General features: G+C 43.8%; 1 protein-coding gene across 4 annotated transcripts in view; it reads right to left on the bottom strand.

Annotated features, from left to right (window-relative positions):
- Positions 1 to 18,181, bottom strand: part of NDUFAF2 (NADH:ubiquinone oxidoreductase complex assembly factor 2) — a 130,255-nt gene that overhangs the window by 47,998 nt on the left and 64,076 nt on the right. For 3 of the 4 annotated variants that reach the window (XM_073344026.2, XM_073344028.2, XM_073344025.2), the window contains exon 2: positions 7,899 to 7,988. The exons of the other annotated variant lie outside the window; for it this stretch is intronic. In XM_073344026.2, the coding sequence (XP_073200127.1) occupies positions 7,899 to 7,988 (90 nt within the window). The remainder of the gene's footprint in view (positions 1 to 7,898; positions 7,989 to 18,181) is intronic. 4 annotated transcript variants of the gene reach the window in all.

The raw sequence follows: 18,181 nt of genomic DNA, 5'->3' as shown, positions 1-18,181 counted from the left end.
TCAGGAGCACTGTTGACATGAGCTGAGGAGGTAACTGAGGTATTCTATCACTAGATAGTGTAGGTGACCATCCAAAATTACAATTACAGAAAGGTTATAGTTGTCTGCATCCACGAGACACTGCCATAGAAAAAAATATATCATTTATTTTATTTTCTTATTTAAAGGGGAAAGTGTAGTATAACAGGAGGGCTTTATCTAATCACAAAGTTATCTATGTTTATACTGTCAACATGGATTCTTTTAATAACAACATTAAATGAATTCAAAACAATAATACAAAGAAAAATATACAATAAAGGCTTCATTTTGTAACAAAACTTATCTATACACACAAATTAGAGTCAACTAATACTGGACTCAGGAGAATGGAGGGATTATGATTTTACTTTTGTAATATCAAGCAAGTCTCAGTTTTACATAGAGCTCGAAGGACATTCAAAACCTTTGTAAAAATCATGGCTTTGAGCAGTTGGGAGATTTAGTCCTGGGGAGCTTTTAAATTAAACTAAGAACCACAGGAAAAGAGAATTGCAGAGGAACTCAGCAGGAGTAAAGCTTCAGCCTTGCAGAGTTACGTAACCCCTCAGGACTGGAACATAAAGCCCCACTCCAGAATGTGAAAAAGTGATTTGCACTGTACATTTAGAAGTATATTGATAACTATGGAGAATATGGGAAATTTTTATGAAAATTATGTGACTCAGTTTACCCACTCACTATTGTACTGCTACCCACTTGGTAACTTTTTTCCAGAGACCTTCCTTGTGCTAAGCAGAGGGGGAGGAATGCTTGAATGTGTGTCTTCAAAGGAGACCATCCTTAAGAATTAACAACAAGTGAAAAGGTTGGGTCCTGGCCAGTGTTCCCTCTAATTTTTTACAGGCCATGTGCGCAAAAAATGACTTCTGTGCAAATTTTTGTGCGCGCAATGTTTTGCCGTGTGCACGGGGTTTAGGATCTGTATGCGCGTGCACACGCGCAGAGCTTAGAGGGAACAGTGGTCCTGGCAGAACAAAGGGAGAGCTACAACCTAGATGAAGCCAGCTCTCTCCAGATTTCCAGAGAAGAAAATGTAGAAAATCCCCAAAAGAGGATAAGAGAGACTGAGGTGTTGGTACGGCCCTTTAAAACCACAGAGGTGAGAAGTTTGGCAATTGGAACAAAAGCGCAGGCTTCCTTAGTGAGGGGAAAACTCTGGTTACCAGAGCAATCAAAGCTGAAGGAAATGGGCAGAAAGAACACTCCATGATATGGAGGAGAAGTCATAAGTTGGATGAGTTAGGTTCAGCAGAGGGGACCCAAAACCCTGAAAGAACAACCCAGTTCCCAAAGACCACTTATGAGGAAACTAGGGCAGGGAATTGTGCTTCGGTGTTTATTGTTTTGGCTAGATCTGTACGTCTCTAATGACGTCTAAAATAAAGAGCAATTGTTCTTAGAAATCCTTCTGCAGTATCAATGTTTATTTGCTTCAACTATCACAGGGTCCTGAAGGGGTAACGTATAAACCAGAGTGCCCACAAGGGAGAGAGCATGTTCTTAAGCTACTACTGGAAAGTCTTTGGGAGAGGTTGGGGGGAGGGACAGGTTTCAGCACTGGTCTTGTGGCCTGTGGGATCCCATTTTCAGAAAGGGAACCACACAGAGAGTCAGTGCCCAGGAAGTGTGCCAGAAAGGTCAGAACCAGAGATGGTGGCTGGAGCCGCCAAGTGACAAAGGAGAGCTAAAAAGCACAAGTGCCCAGTGTGTGGGGCCCAAACATACCAGTCTGGTGAATGTCCAACAAGGGGAGTTTGACCAGAGCTGAGATAAAAACTGTATCTAAAAATATTCGTTTTAGACTCATTTCTATATTTGCATCCTCAAATATTTCAAGTGTGTTTTCAGACACAGTTGTTAACCACTAAATTACTAAATATTTCCTAAACAAGAATGTAATCAAACTGAAAGAACGTTACCAAATTTTCCCCCTTAAAACTGTACAGGAGTTCAAGCACTTAAGTCTACTGGGTTCCCAAATAGAGCTGGTCGGAAAAACGCCAATCGAAAATTTTTTTGTCAAAATGTGATGATTTGTGTAAAGCAAAATGTTTCATGGAGACTGCTCTATTTTGACAAAGATCTGATAGAACTTTGCTTGTCAGGCAGATTTTGATATGCCAACTCGCCCACCTGGCTTATTGTCAGCCAGCCTATTGGACTGCCTTGGAGACAGGGACCTCAGAGCTTCCAGGATCTGCGGACTGGGCCAGGGCTCCACTCCCTTTTGCAGAAGGCTGACATTTTGGGGGTTTGTTCCAAATTGGAATTAAAAGAATTTTCAAAATAGCAAAATCCTCCATGAAACAAAATTATCTTTCTTCACACAGTTCTAGGCCCAAACTTTGCTTAACTGATGGCTATATTGGCTGCTTACCAGAAGACTACGACTTGCACCTGGTTCGTAACTGCAATACATTGCAGTTGCCTTCATCTTTAACACAGAGATGGAATTCACAGAGATTACAGGTCCCAGCATGGAATACAGCTTGGTTGCTCAGATAGAGAGAGAAAGCATTTCATGCTGGCACCAACGGCCTCTGTGGATCGCATGTTCACATAAAAGATGGCTCTTGGCTGCATTTGAACTACAGGCCACACTGTGGCAGTGGTTGTGTGCTGCATGGTTCAGATGTGGCCATAGTAATAGCAGAATGAATCCTTAAAACTGTTTACACATCATTCTAAGCATAACGTTTTTTCATCACATGCCCTGTTCTTTTAGATCCTCTATCAATACACAGCCCAAGCCAGCAGGCTCTGCAATGTGGAAACCCCTGGGACAAGGGTGAGGGGACAGAAATCTTCCATCTTGGGACCAAATTAAGGTTTAGTCACCAAAGGGTGGTGCTTAAGGCCCAGCTCCATAAGTCACATAATTACATCAGCATCTCAGCTTTTATTTTAAAAGCTCTTTGGGGCAGGGACTGTTTTTGTTCTGTGTTTGTACAGAACTTATGTAACTTATGTGGCTTGCTCAGTCAGCTCTGTGGCCTACCCAGCCCTGGTTACAGAATGAAGCACATCTGGGTTGAATCAGGTATTTCCCTATAAAGTTCAGCAGCTGGCTGCAGTGAAGGGGGAAGCTGTGGCAAGTCTGCATTAAGTGAGGAAAGGCTCCTGCCCGGAGTATCCTGAGACCAGGGGATTTTCCCCAGCAAGGAAGAGCTGGGAAAGACCTACACCAAACAGGGGAGAGACTGCAACGGCTCCAGGCAGGAAGGCCTGGGAAGAGGAAGAGAACCCTTGTCTTGTGTGGACTTAGGAATGGACTTTGTTTTATTTTCAGTTTATTTTATATCAATAAACCAAGTCCCTAGGGAGGGGTTGGTTTTGATCAAGAAAAAACCTGAAGGGATGATTTATTTGAACAGTCCAAGGAGGAGAAAGGGAGGCAGGCTGCCAGTAGCGTGACCAGTGGCGAGCTGGAGCCAGTTCGCACTGGTTCACTAGAACCGGCTGTTAAATTTAGAAGCTCTTTTAGAACCAGTTGTTCCACGAGGGATCCAGTGAATCAGCTGTTCGCGCGGGAAGCTGGGGCAGGCTGAGAAGCAGGCTGCGGCTTCCTGCTCAGACCCAGGGAGGCGGAGGAGAGCTGGAGGGGGGGGGACGGGGATGCGCGAGGAGGGCCACCCCACCACAGCAGGTAACCAGGGGCAGGCTGAGAAGCAGGCTGTGGCTTCCCGCTCAGGCCCAGGGAAGCGGAGGTGAGCTTGGGGAGGTGGGGGAGGGGAGCAAGGAGGGCCACCCACGCCGCAGCAGGTAACCCCAGGTTACCTCTTGGCCTGAGTGTGAAGCTGCCGCCTGCTTCTCCGCCCCCCCCCAAGGCTTCCCGCCGAACAGCTGATTCATGGGAAGCGGGGGCGCGGAGAAGCAGAGCAAAGGAGGAGGTGGAACAGAGGTGAGGTGATCTGGGGCCGGGCGCGGGGTGGGGAGCTGCTGGTGGGTGCTCTGCACCCACCAAATTTTCCCCGTGGGTGCTCCAGCCCCGGAGCACCCCCAGAGTCGGCACCTAAGGCGCCACTTTTGATGTGATCAGTGGGGGAGCGGCCACTTCCCCTGCTCCCCCCAGCTACGCTCCCCCACCCCTAGGAGCCATAAGGACCTGCCGGATGCTTCCTGGGAGCTGCCCCAGGTAAGCACCTCCAGGACTCCCCACCTCGCCCTCCGGCAGGTGCCTCTGCCTCTTAGGGGCGGGGTGGGCACCCACTACAGTAGCCCTCCTGCCCGGTTCTGGGGGCAGTCAGGGACAGGGGAGGGGGGTGGATGAGGCAGGAGTCCCGGGGGGTGGTGGTGGGCAACGACCCCCTCATAGGGTGAGGAGGGAACCCGTTGTTAAGATTTTGGCAGCTCATCTCTGAGCATGACCCTAAGCCAAGAGGGGGTGCATGGGAGGCAGCTGGCCCAGTTACAATTTAGCATAATGGGGTCTTGGTCCATGACAAATAAATACAATATTGTTAGTTCTGGTGGTAGTGAAGAAAATTTTGAAAAGATGAACAAATGCCTGCCTGAGCATTGTAACCCAGGGATCTCTTGGTGCCAACTGGCAGAAGGCACAGGGGATACACATGGTTTTACAGGGACCCCGAGTCAGATATGTGCATAATAATTCATTAAAGGGTGGCATGTGAGGTCTCTACCAAAAGTCAGTAGCCCACAGGTCATTATAATCACTGCACAATGCATGTATGGTTAATGTTTAAGGAGTTATGTGTATACTAAAAAGTACGTGACAAGTCTCAGGTTCCTTTCAAGCAGGAAGAAACAGACACTTATCCCTGTGTCTGGTCATGTGTGTGTCGGGCACTGTATGTCTCACAATAGCACACTGAACTAAATGATAGCCAGAAGATTGTGGAATCTTCAAGAGATGAAGTTTACAGGAAGAAATAAACAGCAGGAGGGTATCCAGTTTATGAGTAAAGACAAAGGATTTTTGGGGCAAAATTGGGGATTGCAGAGGTATCCCATGGATACTTTCACTGAGAAAGCAAGCTGACAGAATGATTGTCTCATGAATGGACGACCACAACCAAGCCTGATTACAAAAACACTGGAAGGACTTTGGGTCAGCATTGCTCTATAAGACATGAAACTATCTACAGTAGAACCTCAGAGTTATAAACAGCAGAGTTACAGACTGACCAGTCAACCACACACCTAATTTGTAATGGTAAGTACGCAATCAGGCAGCAGAGCAGAGCAGAGAAAGAAAGAAAAAGAAAAGCAAATACAGTACAGTACTGTGTTAAACGTAAACTACTAAAAAAAATAAAGGGAAAGCAACATTTTTTTCTGCACAGTAAAGTTTCAAAGCTGTATTAAGTCAACATTCAGCTGTAAACTTTTGAAAGAACCACCATAATGTTTTGTTCAATTATAAACATTTCAGAGTTACGAACAACCTCCATTCCCAAGATGTTCATAACTCTGAGGTTCTACTGTAGTTACATAAGTCTAGGCTCTAGAATATATGTTATGATTTTGTTTTACATGTAATCATTTGTTTCCAATAATTCTACTTGCTATCACTTGAATCTATATACTTCATTAAATAAACTTTTACTTGTTTTCACTATAAACACATCTGAGTGCGGTGTGTGAAGAGGAGTGGTGATCTGAGGTGAAAAGGGTAAGCTGCAGTGTTCTGCTTCTTTGGAAGCAGTGAATCTGAAATCTGCAAAACATCCAGTGGAACAGAGGCTGGACACTCCAGGGAGATGCTCGGAAGCTGGAGCCTGCCTATAGCTCATCTGTAGAGAGATAGCTGGGCCTGCGTGGGCCCAGAGAGGAGTGGTCATGCTGCATGTGGCAGGTGGAATTGGGGTGCTGACCACAGCAGGCACAAATGAGGCTTCCTCACGCCAAGCATGCAGATGGCTTGAAATGACAGTTCAAACCATGCGACATGCTCCCTCATTTTAACTCTTAAGCTTGCTGCTCTGGGGATCCCTTACCAACACCACCTTAGCACAGATCTCTCTGATATGACTCTTACTGTCGCTCTTCATCATGGCTCTGATGGAATGGTGTCAACTGGGGCACTCTGCTTGGGTGGGTAGGGACTGAGATCTCCCTTCTCTGAAATAGACCCCCACCCTTCTGAAGATAGGGAGCAGTGGGCCATGGAACTGAGGGGAGAGCCCAGACTATACAAAGGAGTGATAGATCCCCCACCAAACCAGCTGCTGTGTGCAGGTCCCTTGTTATTATCACCCCAAGGTGGAAGAATACATTTAAATGGGGTAATAGGATTTAGGATGCCACCAAAATCAAGCTCTGCTTCACTTCGGGAATTCACTAGCTTCCATTAGGCCACTTAATGTAGAAAGACTAACCAGAATCCATATAGGGCTGATCCATCAGCCTGTACCCCTGTTCACGCTACACCCAATCCTTGCTATGCACAGATACACATGAAGTCACCGAGGAACTGAACTCCATGGCTTCCTGAAGGGGCTTCCCAAATCTGGCCTCTCCAATGCAGCAAAACCACACTGATCCTGCTGTGTACGGGGCCCTCTGAACCTATACTAGAGGAGCCAGGATTTGGCCCTTTCCATTTATTTCAGTCATCCATAGTTCCATAACACAACATTTCAGCTGTTAACATTTCAACTGACACAGCACTGAAAAATCCACTTAGCATCATTGTTAATATTTTCGGCTCTTTGAATTATTTTGCACTTTTTCTGTCATAAACAAACAAGGTGCACTGCACACCTCTTCTGTTCAAATAATGGATGGGAAACAACGCAGTTGGAATCTGGTCTTCCTATTCCCTGAAAGGCTCTGCATTTAAAAAGAAAATAACTATTACCTATTTATTTTTCCCCATTTCCCTGACCTTCATGCATCCTTCCAATTCAGTGCTGCCATAGTCACAAAGAATTTTTTATGGTAATTACAAGGATGAACAAGTGTGGTGTTAAAAGTGCAAATGCAAGTAATAAAAATGTGGTTGGCCACACATTTTTTTTCTTGGAGGCAGAAAGCTAAACACACACCCTTGGTTTGACAATGTTGGAAGTTCTCTCTATTATATATCTTCACCGCAGAGTTAACTCAGGCTCCCATTCAAGTGTTGTCCCTCACCTGGCTTCTCCCCACACAAAAACCTCTGACCCAAGTTTAGATAGTGCTTTCAATGCAAACTAGCAGGCCAATCTTGGGTACAGGCAAAAGCCCAAGTGCTGCTTTCATTCCAGCAGGTAACCTGCCTCCTTTGCTGTGAGGTGCAGGCTAAGCAACTCGAAAGCTGGTAGTCCTCCAATGCCCTCCCACAATTCCCACTGTGTGCACAGAAGGACAGACAAGTGGTCCCACAATTAACTGGGAAAGAATCATAGAACATCAACTTACTGCAGCACTAAGCAATAGGGACATGTCCCCAGAAGTCCTAGCCGCATACCTGAGCGAGTGCAGACCCAGGAATTTGAGTGTGGCCACTCAGACATGGGCACCAAACACCTGCAGTGAGGACATGCCCTGAAAAGGTTTAGCCCACATATATTCCTTTCAGGGTCATTTGGTCAGATCGCTCCCTCACTCTCAAATATTTTCACAACTGGTTAGAGGAAATCAAAATCATGGTCATGCAAACTATACACACATTTTCATGTACTGACCCATTTCTTAAAGGTAAGCACATCATTTTACTTGTGCTTAAAAGTGGATACTTTCAGAATTCGCAATAGCTGGATAGGATTACTTTAGTCTTCATGCCTCAAAATGAAAAGATCTCAGGAAAGAACAAATAAAGTTGTAGAGTCAGGTATTCCACTGAATTCAATTTTCAGCATTTTGTACTTTCCAGGTTACATGAAAATAAAAACAAAACCCCAAACATTTACCTTCCCATTCTGTTGGCAAGTCGCCCACTTCATACTTATACTCCTCTTGATTTACAGCTTCTATTATTCTTTTCTCTGGAATGGTCTGTCCTATTAACACAAATAAAGATTACATTTAAAGTATACAGCCAGGTAACATTAACAGCCAAGCAGATTATGCTATGACAAAGTTGCTGCCCCAACACACCCCCTTCTTGACTAGCTGTGGCGTTGCAGCGCCCTTGGTTCAGTTTCCCTCTATTATTCTTTTGCCTTCTCTGTCCAGACCACTTTAGAGTCCTGTGCCATTTCTGGGGCCACACTTCAGGGTTTTGATAAAGGACTGCAATGTATACAAACCACAAACCTTCATCCCCCCCGGGCTCAACTGGCAGCTACCTCATCATAGGTGTGCCTCTGCTGCTTTACATGGTCCTTCTGTGCCTCAATCCATGGCATAATCCAGGAGCTGGCACTCTCCTCCCCTTATCCAGGACATTGGACAGGCTCCAGTTAGGTCTCTAGCTCTATCCTTGCAAAGCCTGACTGATTTTCCCCCTTTTTCCTTCATGGCCTTCCATCAGGCTGCTTCTCAGACAAAGGAAAGTTCCCAAACTCCTCTTCTCTGGAGTTTTCCTCTCTCCAAGTGGGCTCACCCAGCTCTTTATGGAAACAAGCCCTGTACTCCCTGGGCTTTCTTTCTAATCAGGCCTGGCCCACCCTCCAGGTGCAAGGTTAATTGGCTTCTCAGGCCCATATTAACCCTTTCACAGCATATGTGGGGTAAGCATTCAATCACATTTGCTTTCATTTGAACGAATGTTACTTTTTATGTTCACAAATATAAATCAGCCCCACAGACTAAAATAAAGGATCATCGTGTAGAGGGAAAAGATGGCCATTTAGACGTTACAATTCAAACTGCTAAACTTTTTATACGTATTTTTAAAAGTTTAAGATCCCAAGTCATTCACAGATTATGCAACAACTAATCTGAAAACAAAGTATTTCAATATCAGTTCATTGTGCAGTTTTTTCCATTAAGAATGTCACATGGAGGACTGTCTGCTGAGGCTTTCCCATAAACTGTATCTGCCACACTCAAATATCATTAAGGCCCTTAATGGCCAAGGACCAGAATCTTGAAGTGGTTCCATAATCAGATGGGAAGCCAGCGTAGAGTGTGATGTGCTCTGATTAGTCAGATTTGCCTAGAAGGCAGGCCATAGCATGTTGTACAAGAGGTAACTTCCATGTTCCTTTCATCAGCTGCAGAAAAAGCACTTTGCTAAGTATATTTCCCCATATAAAATAAATGGAGCAGTAAGTCCAATTGTGGGGAAATGAGAGAGGAGGAAAGCCATCATGAGCCTCCTGAGTATACGCAGGAATTCCACATATAATGACAAATGCAATTAGTTTGACTAATATGGGATCTGTGGGAAGAAGCAAGATTGTGAAAGGAGTTCTGAAAATACAGCATCTGCATGGAGACAGAGCTAAGGTTTTAACATGTTGTCTAGTGTTTGGTGGTTGTTCTATGTAGTGATACAGGCCATTGGGTGGAGGCGAGTATTAATTTCCTTGATTTTGTGGTAGATAGATTATGAGTAGAGCAACCTTCACGGATATAAAGCACAGGGTGTCTTTTTGTTTCATCTTGAAAAGATATTAGCCCTGAGTCAGTATATCTCTGAGTATTGAAGATATTTTTCTCTACTTCCTTGAAGGTGGTGGTGATTTGGTGTTGTAGTTAAAAGGACAGCTTTTTAAAGAACAGCTGCTCAGACATGTTGCAGTCTTGGCAGAGATAGAATAGTGGGCTGCGTGTAGAGGACATAATCAAAGGTGCATACTGAATGTAATTCAGCACATGGCTATCACCAGCCCATATGTGATCCACGTATATTACATAGCTATATAAAGTTTACATACATGACAAATTATACATTTTGAACTAAACATGTTTCTTCTATTAGATAATCCTGATCCATGCTTTCATAAAACAAAAGTAACGGAATACTGAGGTTCCTTCCTCCAATATTCATCCTTTGTACAATACAGGCTAGTCTTGTAAGAATCAGAGCCTGGTGCCAAACTCTGAAAATTACTTCTTGTCAGGGTTCCCTCCCCACTCTGAACTCTAGGGTACAGATGTGGGGACCCGCATGAAAGACCCCCTAAGCTTATTTCTACCAACTTAGGTTAAAACTTCCCCAAGGCACAAATTCTTTGCCCTTGGAGGGTACACTGCCACCACCAAGTGATTTAACAAAGAATCAGGGAAAGGACCACTTGGAGTTCTTATTCCCCCAAAATATTCCCCCAAGCTCTTACACCCTCCTTTCCTGGGGAGGCTTGAAAATACTACCCTAACCAATTGGTTACAAAGTGACCACAGACCCAAACCCCTGGGTCTTAGGACAATAGAGAAATCAGTCAGGTTCTTAAAAGAAGGATTTTATTTTAAAAAAAGGTAAAAATCACCTCTGTAAAGTCAGGATGGAAAATAACTTTACAGGGTAACAAAAGATTCAAAAACACAGCATAACTTACCCTAGGCTTAGTTTCAAAGTTACAAAAAACAGGAATAAACCTCCCTCCAGCAAAGGAAAAATTCACAAGCAGAACAAAAGATAAACTAACACACCTTGCCTGGCTTTTACTTACAATTTTTGTAATATGAGAGACTTTTAGGATGGTTAATAGCAGAAGGAGTTTCCTGACCTGATGTTTCTCTGCTTCCCAAGAGAACACACAAAGCAAAGCCTTCTCCCCGCCCCAAAGATTTGAAAGTATCTTCTTTCCCCATTGGTCCTTTTGGTCAGGTGCCAACCAGGTTATTTGAGCTTCTTAACCCCTTACAGGTAAGGGAGGAATTCTAGGTTACCCTTAGCTGTATGGTTATGACACTTCTCAAAGTCATTGTTTTGAGGAATCACCATGCCATTGGGTTGGTGGCTTTTACATCTTTTCTGCATCTGTGATGTGGATAGGATGCTACTCAATGACAAAAACTGTCTAGTTTGCTTTGTCTCTTGGTTTTCTTTCAGCGGACTTTTGCTTACAAGTAATTCACATATTTATCTACTGAAGAAAGATCATACAGAAGGCTTTTGGGATTTAAAATTAAGGCCTTTTATAGGTTACAGAGGCACTTCTTCATAATCCGATACTGATTTTTGGGGCAGAAATTGCCTTTAAGCTATTCCATTTCCTAATATAAAGCCTGCTTGCACAAATTTGTAGTTATTTTTTTTAATGAATCAGAAATAACCTTTCAGTAATAACTATATCCGCTTTGCTGTGCATGAAACTGTGCATTTATTGTAAAGTGCTTTCACATAAATTTTGTGATGAGGACATCATTACAGTAGTACAAGAAACTTCCCTTGCAAGGGTACATATGTGAAGCAAACACAAGTACCTATTCAAGTGTCACAGTTTAATATCCTATAGTTTAAATTTCAAAACGAACCCAATCTTCATGTGACAGTAATAGATCTTAAACACAAATGACATGGGCTGCTAATCGCATGCATTAACTGCGATTAATTTACACAAAACAAATTAACTAGATAAAAAGTCACGATTAATCACAGTTTTAATTGCACTGTTAAACAATAATGGAATACCAATTTAAATTTATCATAAATAAATTTGGATTTTTTCACATATTCAAATATATTGATTTCAATTACAACAGAACATACAAAGTGTACAGTGCTCACTTTATACTATGTTTATTACAAAGATTTGCACTGTAAAAAAGGTAAACAAAAGAGACAGTATTTATCAATTCACCCCATATGAGTCCACTCAGTCTTACTTCTTGTTCAGCCAATCACTAAGACAAAACAAGTTTGTTTACATTTATGTGAGATAATGTTGCCCCTGCTTCTTATTTATGACACCTGAAAGTTAGAACAAGCATTGGCATGGCACTATTGTAGCCAGCGTAGCAAGGTATTTACGTGCCAGATATGCTAAACATTCATATGCCCCTTCATGCTTCGTCTTGTAGTTCTAAAGTTTTACATTGTTTTGTTTTTGAGCATGGTTATGTAAAAAATAATTATGCATTTGTAAGTTGCAATTTCACAATAAAGAAATTGCACTATAGTACTTGTATGACGTAGCTCAAAACAGAATGGCTCAACTATTGCAAAAAAACTCATGCTACTGGTTTATTCTTCTGGGAGCCAATAAAAATCCTCTTTGCATATGGTTTTAAGAAGTCAGTATCACCTTGTTCTTAAGGTTTTATTGACTACTCAAGATAGTGTTTTAATTTTTCCAATACATTTTTACTCACTGTTTATAAAGTAATCATTTGAAAAAGAGATTTTGGTGCCAAGCTTCTAAGTACATATACTAGACTTAATCATGAAAGGTGTACTGAACCTTGGCTATATAAAGTGACACAAGGAGTGAGAGCAGAAATCTGGGACCCCTCAGCAGTCACCATCAAAATCACAAGCTTCTGCTACTTGAGCTTTCAGTGGCTGTGAAATATCAGCAGGTTATGTAGTCACTGAAACCAGCCACTAGAGGGAGACAAATCAAACATTAGGCCAATTCATTACATTGAGTCTCTGCAACTGCCATCCACACGAAAGGGAACTGAAGTGCTCATCTGATCTCAGATCAGACCTCTTGTTTGTTATTATAGGGAAGTTAATGAGCCCTGCTAATACTTTATTAATTTTATTTTTTGGAAAAAGTGGCCTGGAAAAAACAAAATCATCTTGACCTTTCTAACAGATAAGAAAAGAGAAGTTAGACTGTATTTAGTGGCTATTAACCTATCCAATATTTCAGAAAACACTGGAATAAAGTTCAAGCAGAAATTTTAAAAAAGTGTTCCAATTAACTGGATGTTATGTTATCTGAAAGGAAGTCAGAAAGTCAGCTATATTCACTAATAAATTTTTTCATCAGAGGTTGTTAAAATCATAACTAGTGCATCACAACTTTCAACAGTTCCTTCTTACCACCCATAGCTGGAGAGAGAGAGAGAGAGAGAGAGAGAGCTGTGCAGTTCTTAACCTCACAATTCTTCAAAATCCTTGGACTTTGTGGTTCTAGTTGTATATAGTTAGTAGTACCCTAGTATTAGTGTTAGTTAGCTTAGTTAAGTGTTCTTCCCTGGTGATGCCCTCACCAGGGTTGAAAATGGCCATTGCGTGTAGGGGGGCTATCCCCAATGACACTCACACAAGATGCTTGCTCTGCTTAGGTGTGGCTCATGTCAAAGAACAGTTTCAATCTATAAATCATTCACAAAACCGACTCAGGTGGCTAAAGACCTTCACCTGAAGCAGCACCTGCTCAAGCAGGCCCTGAGGCCTGCCTCATATCAGAGGCTGCCCTCGACTTCGGTGAGTGGTGCTGGCTCACACTCTGCAGCCTCTCCAAAGAGGTGCAGAAATCACTCTCCTTCGAGTGTGCCAAAAAAAAAAAAAAAAAAGTCTCATAACCAACTGGGACCGCTCTAGGCCTCGTGGAGACTCTTCTTCCTCCAGGAGCATGGCTGCTGCTGCCACGTGGGATGTAACAGGCCCTTTCAACCACCCCCTATTACTGTGCAGATACCTCCTCCTCACCTTCCCTCATGTCCCTCCTCATGAGATATTGCTTTTAGAGCAGGTCCACTCTTCATTGACTTTGGAGTGGTGGAGAAGGTTCCTGTGGAGCACCGGGGTCAAAGTTTTTATTCCCAGTACTTTCTGGTTCCCAAATTCAAAGGAGGAGTAAGGCCTATTCTCGACCTCTGCAACCTTAACAAATGTGCTAGGTACCTGAGGTTCCGTATGGTCACCTTACCAGCTATTGTCCCCGCATGGACTTAGAATGACTAGTTTACTGCACTAAGAAGTCAATGTTGGTCCCCACTCAGAAAATCGAGGTCACTGATGCCTTAATAGACTCTACAAGTTTCAGAGCGGTTTTGCCAACTGACCGTTTCCAGACAATTTGCCACCTTTATCTTGGTCTCCAGTCTAAATCTTCCACAACAGTTCAGATGTGCCTGAGGCTTTTGGGCCACATGTCTGAATGCAAAAAGGTGGTTCAATTTGCCAGGTTGTGCCTTCACCATTTTCAAATGTGGCTTATGACAGTTGTCTGTCCTACCCTATGCCCCTTTTAAACAGGTTGGTCCGCCTCCTTCCATTGATCCTGGACTTCTCACACTGGTGGATGGTTCAGGAGAATGTATGTCAGGGTATTCACTTTGTGTGGCTCTTATCAACCAGGACTGTTGTCACCACTGCCATCCTGATAGGTTGGGGAGCACATCTGGGGTTGCTGAAGGTTCAGGGTTTGTGGTCAAAGCAGGAAGCTTCATTGAATCTCATTGTGCTGGAGCTCGAGGTTATCTACAATGCCTGTCATGCTTTCCTAGATCATATCAAGGGTTCAGTTGTTCACACACTTATCAACAATACCACCACAATGTATTATGTGAACACGCAAGGGGCACACACTCCAGGGTGCTCAGCCAAGAGGCAATCGGGCTGTGGCAGTTCTGTATTGAAGAGTTTCACTCAGATAGCTCATCACTTGTCCGGGGTTCAAGAATCCTTTCATGGACAATCTCAGCCGGAATTTTTCCATGAGTCACGAGTGGTCCCTGCAGTCCACTGTTCTATGAATCATCTTCACATCTTGGGGCATCTCAATGATCGACTGGCTCGCTACAAGGCACAACAGGAAATATCTGTTCTGGTTTCAAGGGGGTCTCAGTCCAGGCTCCCTGATTGACGCCTTCCACCTGAGCTGGCAATTGACTCTCCTGTATGCTTTGATTCAGCCTCTTCCTATATCCTTTCCTCTCCACCCGACCTGCTCATGCAGAATCATGGTTGCACTTTGTATTGGCCACTCAGCTCCCAGCATTTTATGGCATGGCTGCTCTGTGGTTAAATGCGGAGGAAGAGCAATGTTTGGTGGCTGTTCAAGAGACTCTACTTAGCAGTAGAAAAACCTCTACCAGAATGGCCTATTTGGCAAAATGGACGTGGTTTTCAACATGGTCATTGGCCTGCAGAGGTCAGCCAATGTTGGCTTGTATCCAGGACATCTTGGAGTATTTGCTGCATCTTCAGTCATCAGACCTTATGCTTAACTCATCCGGAGGTTCTCTCAAACTTCCATCTGTCCATTCATAAAAGATTGGTGTTTTCCAACGTGATGATTTAGGGAGTCTTAAAAGGAATTCTTCACCTCTATCTCCTGGTGCGGGACCTGTTTCCCTTGTGGAACTTTAGAACAGTCTTGGCGGTTCTGATGGGACCTCCATTCGAGCCTCTGGCATTCTGTCTCTTTCCTCTCATGTCAAAAAACTGCATTGCTTGTAATAACATATGCAAGGAGAGAGAGAGAGTTGCAGGCTTTGATGGCACAGCCTCCTTACCTGCAGTTCTCCAAAGACAAAGAGACATTGCAGCCACACCTAAAATTCATGTTTAAAGTGGGGTCTCAGTTTCATTTGAATCAGGCGGGATATTTCTCTGGATTTTTTCCTATGCTGAATTCATCCTTGGAGGAACAGTGCCTTCACACATTAGATGTCAGTGTCTGAACTTCTACATGGACAGCACTAAACCCTTTCAGGCTTTGCCGCATCTGTTTGCAGGGCCGTCCCTAGCTATTCTGGTGCCCTACGCAGGCCCCAGGGGTGGCGTGTGGGGCCCCAGGCCTCTGCGGAGCGGAGCGGGGGAGGAGCAGGCCCCAGGCCTCCAAAGGGAGGGAGCAGGGGGGCTGGCCCCAGGCCTCTGTGGGGGGAAAGCAGGGGGACTGGAGCAGCACGCAGCTCCTGGTGCCCTACGCAGCTGCGTACTTTGCAAATGGGTAAGGACGGCCCTGCCTGTTTGTGTTCTATGCAGACCATATGAAGGGACAGGCAGTCTCCTCACAATCTTTAACTGGATAACTTCCTGCATCAAGACTGCATAAGAAACAGCTTCAGCCTCTCTATGGGTGCGAGCTCATTCAAAAGGATACTGCTTGTGAGTGACCTGAGCTGAATACATGGCTGCATCTACTCAAAGAAGAAACAGTTACTTACTGTCGCTGTTTTACTTCAAGATATGATGCAGACATTCATTCTATGACCCACCCTCCATCCCCTCTGCTTCGTAGTCTAGTCTCTGGGAGTTGGGTGAGAAAGAACTGAGGGGGGTCATGGTGCTGCCTCATATAGCGAGGAGGGGCTAGGGCCGCGAGATGTGAGTGCTGCCCCTCAACGGGTACTGCCAGGTAAAATTCTTCAGGTTCAGCGTGCTGGGTGCACACACTCCTAAGTGGAATACATGTTTGCATCAGGTCTTGAAGAACCACAATTACTGTAAGTAACTGTTCCTTAGTGATTTACTCAGCTTCCTAAAAAAAAAAAAAAAAACCTGTAATGCCTGTACCATAACTAACAGCTATATTCCCTCCCAATGATTGAACTGCCTTTACTTTCAATTAAACAAATGTGTAAAACTACCTGTAACAGAAGTAGTTTGAAGACATAACATACATTGCAGAGCCCATACAGTGTATTTTACTCCCTTTTCTTTGCTTATAAAATCAGCCATTCATATCTGTAATAAAGTTTTCTAGCTTGCCACAAACTCCACAGAATTTATGATTTAGGGGAGTGTTGTTTATGCAGGGCTGTAGTTCAGGTGCCTTAGATATTCCCTTTTATTTATCTATTAAATTATTTAAGCCTTTATGTTTAATATATCAAATCCTACTATTTAATCAAGCTTCTGGCACATACACAGTACCCCTTACTGCAATGTTTCATAATAAATAAGCCTGCGCTCCCAGCCAGGGAGGCTAACCCCCAGCTCCTCCCCTGCTGTCCCCCATCCCCTGCAGCCTCAGTACACTGCGCTGCCGGCGCTCTAGCCTGCCACTCCTGCCAGGCACAGCGGCGGTGTGCCTGTGAGCTCCTGCCACTCTGAGCAGCATGGTAAGGGGGCCAGGAAGGGATGGATAAGGGGCAGGGGGTCCAAGGGGGCAGTCAGGGGAGAGGAAGCGGGGGACGGTTGGATGGGGCGGAGGTTCGGGGGTGGGGCGGCAATCAGGGTATGGGGAGCAGGGGGTTAGATAAGGGGTGGGGGAGCAGAGGGTGGGATCCAGGCTGTTTGCGGGAGGCAGAGCCTTTTTTGCAACCCCGATGTGGCCCTCAGGCCAAAAAGTTTGCCCACCCCTGCTCTTAAGGGTTGGGTAGTTAAGAATTGATGTGAATCGGTGAGGGATTGGGGGAACATAATAATTAAGGACTAAACCAGAAGAGAGGGGGAAAATATTAAATAAACTATTTACCATAATTCAATACAAATAGTGAGTTAAAAAAGAAAATAGTAAATTTATTTATTATTTTAATCGAGCTGCTTCCTTTTGCCTGCTTGTGCATGTTGTCTCTTTAGATCACTAGCTCTTTGCACAGGGACCTGTCTTCTTACATTTCCACTAAGCACTCAGAATATGGGTGACGCATGTAAAACTCTATATGCATGATTTATGTAAATACTGTCATTGAACAGAGCCATTGCACTAATTTGGACTGCAAGAATCACTGACACTGGTGATAGAGTAACAGGCTGATACTGATGCAACCAATTAGCTAAGAAGAGAAGAATCAAAGATGACCAAAACATATGAATTTGTTTAGTAATGTGTTATCTAATCTTCTGAGGTGCTAAACACCTGCAACTCCAACTGAAATCAATAGTAGCTGTGGGTGCTCAGCACTTCAGGGTCAATTCTTTAGGCCTCTGCTCCAGCAATGGAGTTTGCCATTGACTTTAATGGGAAGATCTGATCCTGGTAAAAAACTGCATACCCTTAAGGGCAGTGGGGCTGAGGTCACTCAGCTTTACAGGTGATGCTCAGCACTTTTTAGGATTGGGCCCTGTATGAAGTGGTTGAGCAGTACTCTGACTTTGAGCTAGTTAACCCAGTTTCCATTATTAGGAACTACAATCCCAGCAAGTTATTTTAGATTGATGAATGCAGAGTCAAGCACTTGGAAATGCTAATGTAATGTGTGTGCCACTTCGCTTTCCATTGCTGGTCCGTAATTTACAAAACATATTTCTGACTGATTGAACAATCAAGTATTCTAAAGTGAAATCACCAAAAATTTAACAATTTCAGTCAGAATTATGACAGTTGTGTTTTAATGTCTCTGAATTGTTCTTTTAAAAGCAGACAAGCATCTTGTCTAAAATTAAACAAGCTTAGAGATGGGAGATATGGAAAACTCATGTCTTCAGATTTATTTACAATACATTTGAGATTTG

Source organism: Lepidochelys kempii, chromosome 5 (genome assembly GCF_965140285.1).
Source record: "Lepidochelys kempii isolate rLepKem1 chromosome 5, rLepKem1.hap1, whole genome shotgun sequence".
NCBI lineage: Eukaryota > Metazoa > Chordata > Testudines > Cheloniidae > Lepidochelys > Lepidochelys kempii.
This window is presented reverse-complemented; position numbering and strand designations above follow the sequence as displayed.